This window comes from Felis catus, chromosome D3 (assembly GCF_018350175.1).
Source record: "Felis catus isolate Fca126 chromosome D3, F.catus_Fca126_mat1.0, whole genome shotgun sequence".
NCBI classification, from domain to species: Eukaryota; Metazoa; Chordata; class Mammalia; order Carnivora; family Felidae; genus Felis; species Felis catus.
The window spans coordinates 49,318,377-49,330,710 of NC_058379.1; the positions used below are offsets into that span (position 1 = coordinate 49,318,377).

A 12,334-nucleotide genomic window follows, 5' to 3' on the forward strand; every position below is an offset into this window, starting at 1 on the left:
CACAATACAGCCTATATTTTCTTTATTACTGCCATTTGGCAAATTGAGGACACGCTCTAGCAATTCAAATCTCCCTCTGAGGTAAGTTTAGTAGCTATCATGATAGATTTTGGCAGCTCTCTCCTGGGGTCCCCAAGGCTCACTAAACATTTTAGGAGGACGCCGGACATTATCCTAGTGGCCGGTGAGATAACCCACTTCCAAGTGTGGGAGAGGAAGCGTGGCCCTGCCCGTTGGAACCAGTGAGCTCTGTACTGAGGTCTCAAATGAGTGCTGATGGCGTGAGGGACCGAGGGAATGCAGTCTGGCTCCTTTTTAGTTGGTTCAAACTCCAGGTTTTTTATTCCAGAGTTGTGGAAAAGGTTTTCACTGCCTTATATGCTAGGGAAGAAATAAATCTCAAGTGGAAAGGGAGGCTGGGCAGAGGCTGGGGGAGACTGAGAGCCAAGGGTGGGAGGTGAGAAGGGAGGGGGAGCAGGCAGGGGCTGGGGGATCTCTGAGCAGTAGCCCCATGGTGGGAGCTTAGTGGGAAGGGGAGCATTGGACCTTGGGCAAGTTAGGCAACTGACTAGTTACCTGATAATGACAAGAGCCTTAGGATCACAGGCTGCTGACTCTGAACAGAAAAGGCAGCACCGTGCTAACTCAGTGTTGAGGCTGGAGCACAGGTCTTGGAGAAGCAGGCCTGCAAGCTTCTGGGATCTGCACTGACCAACATTTTCAGTGGTTCCCTCAATAGCATAGTACCTACCTGGACCCTTCCCAACTCCAGCCCACCAAGTCATCCATTCTGGCTGGTCGGGAGCTCATAGGCACACACATAGGCACTATGTGTGCAAAGTACTGTTTTCAGAATGAGCTTTTAATTCCTCCTAAACATTTTTTTAAAGTTTTTTTTAATGTTTATTTATTATTGAGAGACACAGAGAGACAGAGCATGAGTGTGGGAGGCGCAGAGACAGGAGACAGAACCCGAGGCAAGCTCCAGGCTCCGAGCTGTCAGCACAGAGCCCGACGCAGGGCTGAAACTCACAAACTGCGAGAGCATGACCTGAGCCGAAGTTGGACACTTACCCGGCTGAGCCACCCAGGCGCCCCCTAACAACATTTTTATATGTCCCCTTCTTGTCTTCATTTTCTGTGGGAAAGTTTCCTTCTCTTTCCCAGGAGACAAGCTCCTATTCAGATGATAGCCATCTAGCCGCTCCCATTGATAGAGCGCCTTTATGTGCATAGGCTGTACAAACCTTATGCTTAATAATCTCAGTAACCCATAAAAGCTACATATTGTTACCCCCACGATATAGACAAGTGCTAAGCAAGGTCACTCAGTGTGTGTTCTGGCCACGATGTCAGGCTGCTTCTCGATGTAGAGTGCTTTACAGTTTAGAACGTGCTTTCGCATACTTTATGTAGTTCTCCAGCCTGGGAATTAAGTGTTCTTTTGCCTCCGTTTTACAGAAGGTAACACTGAAATGTAGACAGGTCATGTGACCTGCCCACATTACGTCTTTCACAGCAGCTGAGCTGGGATGCAAACTTGTGTCCTATTCTATATCCCATGCGTATCTAATGGCAGAGTAGAAAACACGGAGGCTCCCAAATATAAACTTCCTCCATTTTCTTTATATCCACCTTGGAATTTATCTTTTTTTTCTTTTTACTTCCTCTATCTCAGGGAGAAGCTGGTTCTATCTATTCTATGTTCTTAAAGGCTCTCTCGGTTGTTCACGAGTGGCTTTATCCTGTTCCATTTCTTCACCTTTCAAGTCTTTCTCTAAGCTCCAACCGCTGTTTCTAATCACCCAGTAAGGGCACATTTTCCTTAGCAATGTCCCTGTATATCTCATACACTGCTCCCCACCCCTCATTAATCTGCAACTAATTATGTCTGCTCTGTTTTTCTGCGCACTCCATGTGCTTCCCTATCTCCATACTTCTGCTCACATGGATTTGAAATGTTGTCCTTTTCTCTACTTGCAGAAATTCTATTCCTTGTTTAAGAATAAGCTCAAATGTTGTTCCTGCTATGACTATTTCCCCAGTTACTCTAGTCAGATTTAATGGTAAATTCTCTGTGTTCCCAAAGCACTTTGCTCACAAGGAAAACACATCCCTTACCACATGAGAAACTTGTTTGTCTCCACCTCTGTTTCAACTTATGGGTGTCAGCACAATAGAGACAAGTAGAGAACTTTATTTACCTCTACACACCTGGAAGCAATAAGCATGGCCCTTGACTGTTGAATGGATGAATGCATGGATGTACAAATGGATGGATGAACAGTGATTCAGTTACTACTCCAATTTTTTAACATGTCCCAAGGAGGGCATGATCTGATTTCAGGGTTTTTCCCCCTCATTTTAAATCTCCACTATTATCCTGGGAATTTGTCTTGTCTGCTTTGTGAAAATATTGTTTTAAATTAAAAAAATGACTTGCTGTATGAAATCATGGAAAAGGAGAGGGACTGATATATCATTTTTCTTGTAAAAGTAAATATATTACTGTCATCCAGGTGATCAATGTTACAGACAAACATCCAAAAAACTTAAAATTTATTTTTAAGTTTAAAAAATAAGATAATAGGAATTGATCTTCTTATATTAATAAATTCTATGTTCACATATAACATAATAGCAAACTTCATTAGATTGGAATAATGAGTTTGGGGAGGTAGGGAGGAAAAGGGAGAACCTATGCTGAATTATGGAAGTCAGAATTTATTGTAAGCAATGCGGTTTTATTACTTTCAATACTATAACCTGCCCATAAAGTCTAAGGAGGCATCTACTTAATGACATGGATGCTTACTTTATAGCTGAATCTTTTTGCCTAAAGACCATTGGATATGCAAAAGTCATGAAAACAATTGTTCTCTTTAAATAAGTTACAGGTGTTCCCTCTATTTCTCTTATATTAGCAATAGCTGAATTAATGAGGTTTTGCTGTATTTATAGTGGAAGGCCCTTCTGGGGAATACAGTCCAATGTCCCAGGAAAGTGTTAAATGCTTTAAAAATAAAAACAGGAAAATGCTAACTTCTTCAAATGAGATGAACATTAATTATTCATTAAGCTAGATATAACTGATTACCCGAGATTCAAATATAAGGAAAGTTTACTCACTGATTCTGGGTATAGGTTGCAGGTAATTTACTGGCTCCCATCCTGGAAAAGAGAAAGGCAATTCATTCTGAGCTGTCACCACAGAGCCAGATGCAGGGCTCAAACCCACAAGCCGTGAGATCATGACCTGTGCCGAAGTCGGATGCTCAATCAACTGAGCCACCCAGGCACACTGTATATTTAAAAACTTTCTACATAAAGATGCCTCAATGCCTCTAGTATTTTATTTCTAGCAAAGAAAATCATGGAGTGTGGGGAGGAAGGGTCATGAAATACAATATGTCACTCTTGTGTTTCTGGGCTACTGAAGAGGTGACAGGCTTAGTGTCACTTATCAGGAAACTGAGAATTGCCTTCAAACTTTGCACAGAGAAGACTGAGTCTTGTGCCTGTTTCCTCCACATCAGAGAAATAGAACTGGGGACTGGTGGGGTAGTTGGAGGAGGAATATGTTCACTGGAGAGAAGAAAATTTCCCTGCATTCTTTGTGTCCTTGGATTCTTTGTTTCAGTGTGTTAACAACCAATCATATTTCCTGCTTAGAATCTTTGTATACATCTTTGTTTATATACAAAGATTGTATTTTCTGCTTAGATTCTTTGACTACTTGGGACAGATCTCTCTGAATAAAATTGGTATTCGGAATAGATATGCCATGTACATCTCCTGGCGTGGAGTATCTGTGGCTCACTGTTGGATACCTTGATCTGTGAAGCTTGGAAGAGTAAACGAACTAAAATCTAGGATGAAAGAAAAAAGGCTCTTTGAGGGAAGTGATCCCATGGATATTAAATCATCCAGAACTAATGTTCGTTTATTCTGTAGTAAAGAGCTCTAAGAAAGAAATCTTTGAGCTTTCCCTGAGCCAATGATTTTTCATCCTGATAATCAAGAAGGACCTCTTTCTACCAGATGGAGTTGCTAAATGTAACATAGCAAATTCCTTCTGGCTTAGTCATCTATAGGGAGAGGAGAGCCTCAACTCATTCGGGGAACAATTTCAGGGAACTGCAAGATGGTAATAATATGACTATTTAGATTTCTGCTTTCTAGATTATAGTTACAATTCTTCCCTTAAAAAATGCATTATAAATATATAATATACAATACATATTATATACTGTATACTATAACACATATGGTATGTAATATATAATTTTAATATATTATAACCTACTACATACTAAACTATGTTTACATATTAGATAATGTATTGCATGCTAAACTGTATGTGAATACATATCCTATTTTAAATACCTGTATATGCAATGTTTTGTTCTCTGTATGCTGTAAAATATCCCTTTCAAAGTATGTTGTCAAAAACTTGAACAAGTACTTAAGAATGGTGAAGCTAAGCAATGATAGGGATAACTCTGCTATCCTGTGCCATGTACATAACCTGCTATCAGTGTAACTCACTTACTCATTTTCGAACCCTAATTGTGACAAAGGTCCTATTGGCTTTTGCCTTTTTAATCAATTTTTTCACTAAATTTTATTTATGCTAAAATGTACAGTTTATACTTATGTCAATTAAATGCTATTCTCCCCTCTAGGATGATTTAAAAGATGTGTCTAAGGGCATCCTGAATTGTATTGTCATGAGTGTCCTGGTGTAACGTACCAACTCCACTTGATTAAGTGATTTCTGCATTTTGGATGAAGGCATTTGTAAGTCATCTGCACAGCTCATCAATAAGTTAGAGGTCCTACAGTACAACCGATCCCCACGGGTTGGAGCTTGATACGTAATCCACTGCTTCAACCCACTCTGATGTAATTGCAACTCTATATTTACTTGTTCAGCCATGTAATAGTAGCATGATTAAGATCACACACTTGCGGCTTGGTGATAAGAACAGTGTTTAGGCGAGAACCCCAAATCTTCCTCCATAGAAAACTGATTTTATGCAGCCCAGTTTCATTGTTTATATAATCTGTCACACAACCATGGGAGGAAATTAAACTGATGTGGAAAAATGGCTATTCAAAAAGTCAAATGTGGCTGCTCTTTTACCTCTATGATACTATGGTAAGTTGCTTATTGATTGCGTGAGGCATTGGTGTCATCAGGTATTGCTTTTAAGCTCTCTGGCTTATTTTATTTAAAAAAAATTTTTTTTAAACGTTTTTATTTATTTTTGAGACAGAGCATGAACGGGGGAGGGTCACAGAGAGAGGGAGGCACAGAATCTGAAACAGGCTCCAGGCTCTGAGCTGTCAGCACAGTGCCCGACGCGGGGCTCGAACTCACAGAGTGCGAGATCATGACCTGAGCCGAAGTCGGACGCTTAACCGACCAAGCCACCCAGGCGCCCCTAAGCTCTCTGGCTTATAATGATCAAATGGTTTCCTTGAAAAATGTGAACATGACGGACTCTTTTCCCCATCTCCATGATGAATCAAATATATAAGGCTGTGCAAGGTCATCTGCCAATTTCTCTTACCCTTTTTTTATTAATTGTGGTAAGAGACAGCACGAGATCTATCCTTTTAACACATTTTAAAATGTACAGTACAGTATTGTTTACTCTAAAGCACAATGTAGTATAGCCGATCTCTAGAACTTTCTTGTTCATCCTGCAGGATGGAAACTCTATACCCATCGAACACCAACTCCCAATTCCCCTCTCCCCAGCTCCAGGAAACTACCATCCTCCAATTTCCTAAGGGTCTCAGGAAACCTGACATCAGGGCATAATAATGAAGTCCCGTCAGGGATTGGATACTCCTCGCTGGTCCTGTTTGGATCTCCACACATCACAGACTGAAGTATATGAGTTAGATAAGCGCACGTCTTGTACGTGTTATGGTAAATTTGCTGAACACAGGGAGGATCCAGTCCTCCTCTTTATACCTTTCCTGAATCTAGTTTTGTGCCCTGTATAAATATCCATTGAATTAAATTAAATTTAAAAATTTCTGATAAAAAGAATGGAAAGTAAATGCCATTTATTTTTCAGTTAATGGATTATCTCCTTAAGAAAAGCCCCCTCCCTCACGACTTAGTAAGAGTAATGGTGTGTATGGCTCTTAAAGGCTTTGACTGTATCTTCTAAATCATTGCTATTCCTATGTTTTTTTTTTTAATGTAACCTACGATGTTGGGTTCAGTCCACACAGTCAACATAGACTAACTTCCTCACTACGTGACCATATTTTAAATAACTATGAATATTCATTTCTGTGCAAATGAATTAAATCTCAGCATTCAGGCTTGTTTCACATAACAGAAATTAACTGGGTTTTGACCAGAGCCCCTAAAATTAATATGGTTAAACCTCACATCTGGTGTACATGTTCTTATACTGTGGTTGTAAGATTGATTTCGATATTAAAGGCTTAGTTTAGTGGTACAGACAATCTCATGAAACAGGATCTTTCCCTTCTCAACAGGACTGTCTTCTGAGTCATTTTTGGTTTTGGTAGTAAAGCACGTTTTTTTTCACCTGTTGAAACTTGGCATAAGCACCATACTAAGTGAGTAGGTCTAGAGCTTTGATGGGAAATCAATTTAAAAAAAAATAGCATTTCACTGATCCTTTTCCTCAGGGTTGGAGAGCTCCATGCATCATAAATAGCACACTGAGCCAGACAGAGCTCACATTCAAGTGAGAGAACACAAATAAGACCACAATGCACTTCTCTCAAAGTAATTCCTCTGGCCACAGTGAGAAACTAATCATGTTGTTTATCATCATCCTTACCTAGGAGAGAATAGCAGAGATAGGAAAAGGTTGGACAGTTTCCTAAGACCATGTGGCAATTTGTTGTTGAAACTGAAATAGGTTGACATTTCATGAATGAATGTTTTTTTCATCTTCCAGCTAAACTTTTCAGAAATGTGATTATCAATACCGTCAATTTTACATACTGGTATTCTGACTAAAAAAATGATCAAAGTGAAGTTTAGGTCCTTTGCTGTCTCATATTCTGTTGTTGGATTTAAAAGTTTATTCCAGAGGCACCTGGGTGGCTCAGTCAGCTAAGCGTCTGACTTCAGCTCAGGTCACGATCTCACAGCTTGTGAGTTTGAGCCCCTGCGTAGGGCTCTGTGCTGACGGCTCAGAGCCTGGAGCCTGCTTTAGATTCTGTGTCTCCCTCTCTCTCTCTGCTCCTCCCCTGCTCACTGTGTCTCTCTCTCCTTCAAAAATAAATAAATATTAAAATAAATAAATAAAATAAATAAACAGTAAAAAATTTTTTTAAGTTTATTCCAATATTTTCTTTTGAAATATTAATTTGGTCTAACCTTCCTTTCTTTCCTATTTTCTTCTAAAGTTACTTGGATGCGCAATTATTAAATTAATAATAACCACAATAACATCCAGCATGTAATCCTTTTAGATTTAAATTTTTTTCCAAATATTTTACGATTATATTTTCACATCTTAGTCTACAGCATTTTACTTTTAATAACTCCACATTATTGAATCTTTCCAAAGCATTTTTATAGAACTAGCCATTTTTTTAATGCACTGATATGTCATTGGATTACATAATTTATAACTGAATTGAATAATTATATGAACAAGTATAATTCCCACAGCAGGTTTGGGAACAAACACAACTGGCTCTTGGTCCACATATATCCCCACAGGTGGGGTCAAAAGTTTACAGGTAAGCTAGAGGGATAATAGGTGGCACTCTTATGTTATGCTGGCTTTGAGAATCGATCAGTAGGTTACATCTAGAGAAGAGAAAGCATTGCTTCACTAGGCAAATCATTTAAGAAAGGGTTAGCTTAAAAAAAACCCTTCTATTGTATTTTATACTTTGTGTATGCATTACTTTGAGATATAGATATATATATATATATATATATATATATATAGAGAGAGAGAGAGAGAGAGAGAGAGAGAGAGAGAGAAGGAGGAGACAATAAGTTTAGGTATCTTGCCCAAGATTCTAAAACTAGAGATAGAACAAGGATGTGGCTCCAGAATTCTGCCTCCAAGTCCATCCTTCCAGTATTCTTTCCTTCTGTCCCATGAGCCCTAGGGTAGAGAAGGCTGTAGGGGGTGGGAAGACTGCTACCAGTCAGGAAGGGGGCTTGAGATAGCTCACAAGTGGTCATCAAGAAAGCACGGTAAAGAAGAGAGAAGACAGAAAGTGATAAGATAGTCTTAGGAATTGGCAACCGAGAACCCTGCCATTGTGGTTTCATTAAGTTCACCCAGGTATTTCTTGACTTTGGGCCTCACTGGTTCAAAACAAAAGAGGTTTCAGCAAACACATTTGGTCAACTGACTCCACCAACTATTTTCAGTTTTTGCAACTCTGAAAGGACATCCTTCCTCTCTGGCAAACAATAATCAACACAGGAGAACCTCTGACCCAACAGTCCCATGGGGAGCTAGGGGAGCAAGCTTAGTAGAAATCTATGATGACAAACAGCAATTACATTGAAGGCATTTGAGCCTCACCATCCACTTCCTTCTAATCCTTGGGTTTTACAGGTTCCGTCTCCATCAAGTCCTTCTTTGAGTAAGACCATGAGCACCAGTTTTGAAGAACCTCCTGGCATCCCAAAAGGGATGATCTTATAGTAGCTGTTTTAAAATGCCTCAGAAAGGATTATTATGTTTTTCCATTAAGTATTAATGATTTCGGTTTATAGTAAATGCCTTCCATGTTTCTTGCCTTGGCATTTTCCAAATTATTTTCTTCAAGAAGCAAATTAGAAAGGCATTAATATTTCTATGACTTTATACGGAATTCATAAAAAAGGTTAAGATCTCAAATGGGCATCCCTTCAATAAAATTATGTTAAATTGTGCGAAATGTTCATACATGGGACAGTAGTTTTATATACTTTCAAAAATAGCTTTTTCATTTTTAAACGATCTGGTTTCAAAAAATAATTATTGCAATCACTTGGCTATAAATGCGGTTGAGATTTAAAGCTTTCTTCATAATAAAGCAGTATCTCATTTCAATATGCTTTTGGAAGCATTATTATAAATAATAGATTAATTATTTAATTAACATGGGTACAAATGTAAAGACCATGTGAGTAAACCATTTATTTCATTTTCTTTTTTTGTTGTTGTTTACATTTTTTTAACATTTTATTTATTTTTATGAGACAGAGAAAGAGAGACAGAGTGTGAGTGGGGGAAAGGCAGAGAGAGTGGGAGACAAAGAATCTGAAGCAGGCTCCAGGCTCCGAGCTGTCCGCACAGAGCCTGATGCGGGGCTCGAACTTGCGAACTGGGAGATCACGACCTGAGCCGAAGTCAGATGCTTAACTGACTGAGCCACCCAGGCGCCCCTCGTTTATTTCATTTTCTAAAGATCACAAAATGAGTTAACTAATTTTTAGTTAGTTAACAAAATTAACTGAAAGGAAATACAAATGAAAAAGAGAAAGAGGGCAAGATCCGGTGCCATTGTGTGTATTGAGTGCTCCTTTTCACGAAGCCGCATTCTAGCTGGAGCCTCTCTGTGCTCTGCTGGCTGCTGAGGGCACCTGCGCCCATGCCGGGCTCCCTGAGCAAAGGGATCCAGCACTTTATGGCATGCTTTCTATAAAATAAAGTACGAAGTATAAATCATGTCCAGTGAGGTGCTGAGAAAGCTAGCCCAAGCAGCAGCCGCTGAAGGGACAACAGCACTGAAAAGGGGTAGGTCTGACCCTACAGCTGTCTCTGGGGAAACCAATGAACCCAGCCTGCCTCGGCCCTAATTCTCTTACCTACAAAATGTCTCAAAGTCCAGTTCAACTTAGAGTCTAGCAAATGGGGCGAACATAAGTAAATAAATAGGTTTTCATTATCATGCAGTCACCTTGTTTTTCCTGTGTTTGTAGCAGTTTTCCTATTCGTGTTCCTATTTATATTGTATTCCTTCCTTCAAGAAGCAAATTAGAAAAGTATTAAGATTTCTGCGACATTGTAAGAAACTGACAAAAATGTTTGAGATCTCAAATGGCTATCCCTTCAAGAAAATGATGTTACGTTGTTTAAAGTTGCCAAGTGCTGGATCCAAACTCAGGAGGTCTGGCCAAAGGGTCCACGCGCTTAACCCTTATACCACACCATCTGTGGATGCTTCCATTGTTACATAAGTATTTTTGCGTCGACTAACTCTGCCACATGCAAGCTCACTAAAGGAAAGCACTTGGTCTCTGTCTTCTCGGTGCCTCTGACTAGTACACACAGAGACACTCCGTAGGAGCAACCTATGAGGTACAGGAATCCGGCGTGGCACTGAAAACAAAGGGCAAACCTCTGAAATTGTCTGCCACACTTAAAACACACAGAGACACGCCCCTTCCTTCTTGTTCTTTCCTCTACTACATGAAAAATGCTGGCTGCCTGTTACACAGATCAGAAAAATGGGTAATAGCATCAATAAAAACACCTTATGGGGCGCCTGGGTGGCTCAGTCGGTTGAGCATCTGACTTCGGCTCAGGTCATGATCTCACAGCTCTGTGAGTTCGAGCCCCGCATTGGGCTCTTGCTGACGGCTCGGAGCCTGGAGCCTGTTTCGGATTCTGTGTCTCCCTCTCTCTCTGCCCCTAACCCTGTCTCTGTCTCTCTCAAAAATAAATAAACGTTAAAAAAAATTAAAGAAAAAACACCTTATACATTTCCACGTCTCAGAAATATGAGTCAGACAATGAAGGAAGATCTTTCAGTGCTAAACTCTCCCTCACTCACTTTCTTCCTTCCTCCTTCCTTTGTCACTGTCTCAACAAATATTTGTTTTATTCCCACTACATGCCAGAAAAACAAACCGCTGGGTGTGTTATTAACGTTTCCACCCTAGATGCTAAAAGACAGAGGCAAGTAATATGAAGTAATGTCAAGAGCAATAAAAAGATTGCCAAAATTTATTGCGAACGTACCACGAGCTAAATGTTAGGCCCAGGGCTTGATGGGCGTTATCTCACTCAATCCTCATTACAACTCCATAAGATAACACTATTATTATCTCCACTTGACAAATAAGGGGAGCAAGTTGAGAGAGGCTGAGGTCATATGACTCCTAAGGGACAGAGCAGGGACTCCAGCCCTGGCGGTCTGAGACTACAGCTTGCACTCTTAACCTTTACACTCCACTCCCTCCAGAAGTAGATTCGGCCACGAGGCATACAGAGGGCATGCGTGAAATTGGTTTCATTTCCTTTCACAAGAGTCCCATAAATATAGTATCAGAGTGTTACAGGAATTGATTCCAACATCCTCATAGACTTCACCCAAAAGCAGGTGGGTGACTTGTAACAAGCTCCCCCCTCCTGGCTTTATTCAATCCATTTGTAAAAAAAAAAAAAATTAATAATCTTGAGTTCCTCCCAGGCACAGACCTTCCAGTCTTCTTCTTTTTTTTAAGTTTATTTATTTATTTTTGAGAGAGCTCACGAGCAAGGTAAGAGCAGAGAGAGGGAGAGAGAATCCCAAGCAGGCTCCATGCTGTAAGTGCAGAACCCAACCTGGGGCTCGAACTCAAAAACCGCGAGATCATGACCTGAGCCAAAACCAAGAGTCAGGTGCTCAACCAACTAAGCCACCCGGGTACCCCAGGTCCTTCTATTATTCTAAAGAGGCAGCTGTGGGGCAGGGAGTGTTCACAGATTTCAGAGCCAGAAGAGCTCTGTTATTGAATGGCCAGCACACTCCTTGCAGCCCCATCACAGGGATCTGATTCGATCACTTCTGGCTTGTCTTCTGCTGACCTCAACTGCCTGGAAGACAATTGTTCAACCTTAATATCATCTGGAGATACAATGATCTACCCTCTTAACAAATTTTTACATGCACAATACATTATTGTTGCCTATACATACAATGTTATACTGCAGGACTCCAGAGCATATTCACCTTGCTTGACTTTTACGCTCATTGATTAGTTACTCCCTGTTTTCCCCCTTTCCCTAGCCCCTGGTAACCATAATTCCTCTCTGAGTCTATGACTTTGACTATTTTAGATACCTCATGTAAGTGGAATCATGCAATATTTGTCTTTTTGGGTCTGGCTTACTTCACTTAGCATAATGTCCTCAAGGTTCATCCATGTTGCCGTATATTACAGAATTTCCTTCTTTTTCAAGGCTGAATAGTATTCCGATTTATCCACTCATCTTTCAAAGGACATTTAAGTTGTTGCTACATCTTGGCTATTGTGAATAGTGCCACAGTGAACATGGCAGTGCACATATCTCTTCTAGATCCCGATTTTCAATTCTTTTGGATAAATACC

The 12,334-nt window shown here is 40.2% G+C and overlaps 1 protein-coding gene across 4 annotated transcripts in view; it reads right to left on the reverse strand.

The window, feature by feature from the left end:
* The window catches only part of CHST9 (carbohydrate sulfotransferase 9), a 243,332-nt gene that overhangs the window by 104,096 nt on the left and 126,902 nt on the right, over positions 1 to 12,334 (reverse strand). For 2 of the 4 annotated variants that reach the window (XM_006938827.5, XM_019815102.3), the window contains one exon: positions 3,130 to 3,171. The exons of the other annotated variants lie outside the window; for them this stretch is intronic. In XM_006938827.5, coding sequence (XP_006938889.2) covers positions 3,130 to 3,171 — 42 coding nt within the window. The remainder of the gene's footprint in view (positions 1 to 3,129; positions 3,172 to 12,334) is intronic. 4 annotated transcript variants of the gene reach the window in all.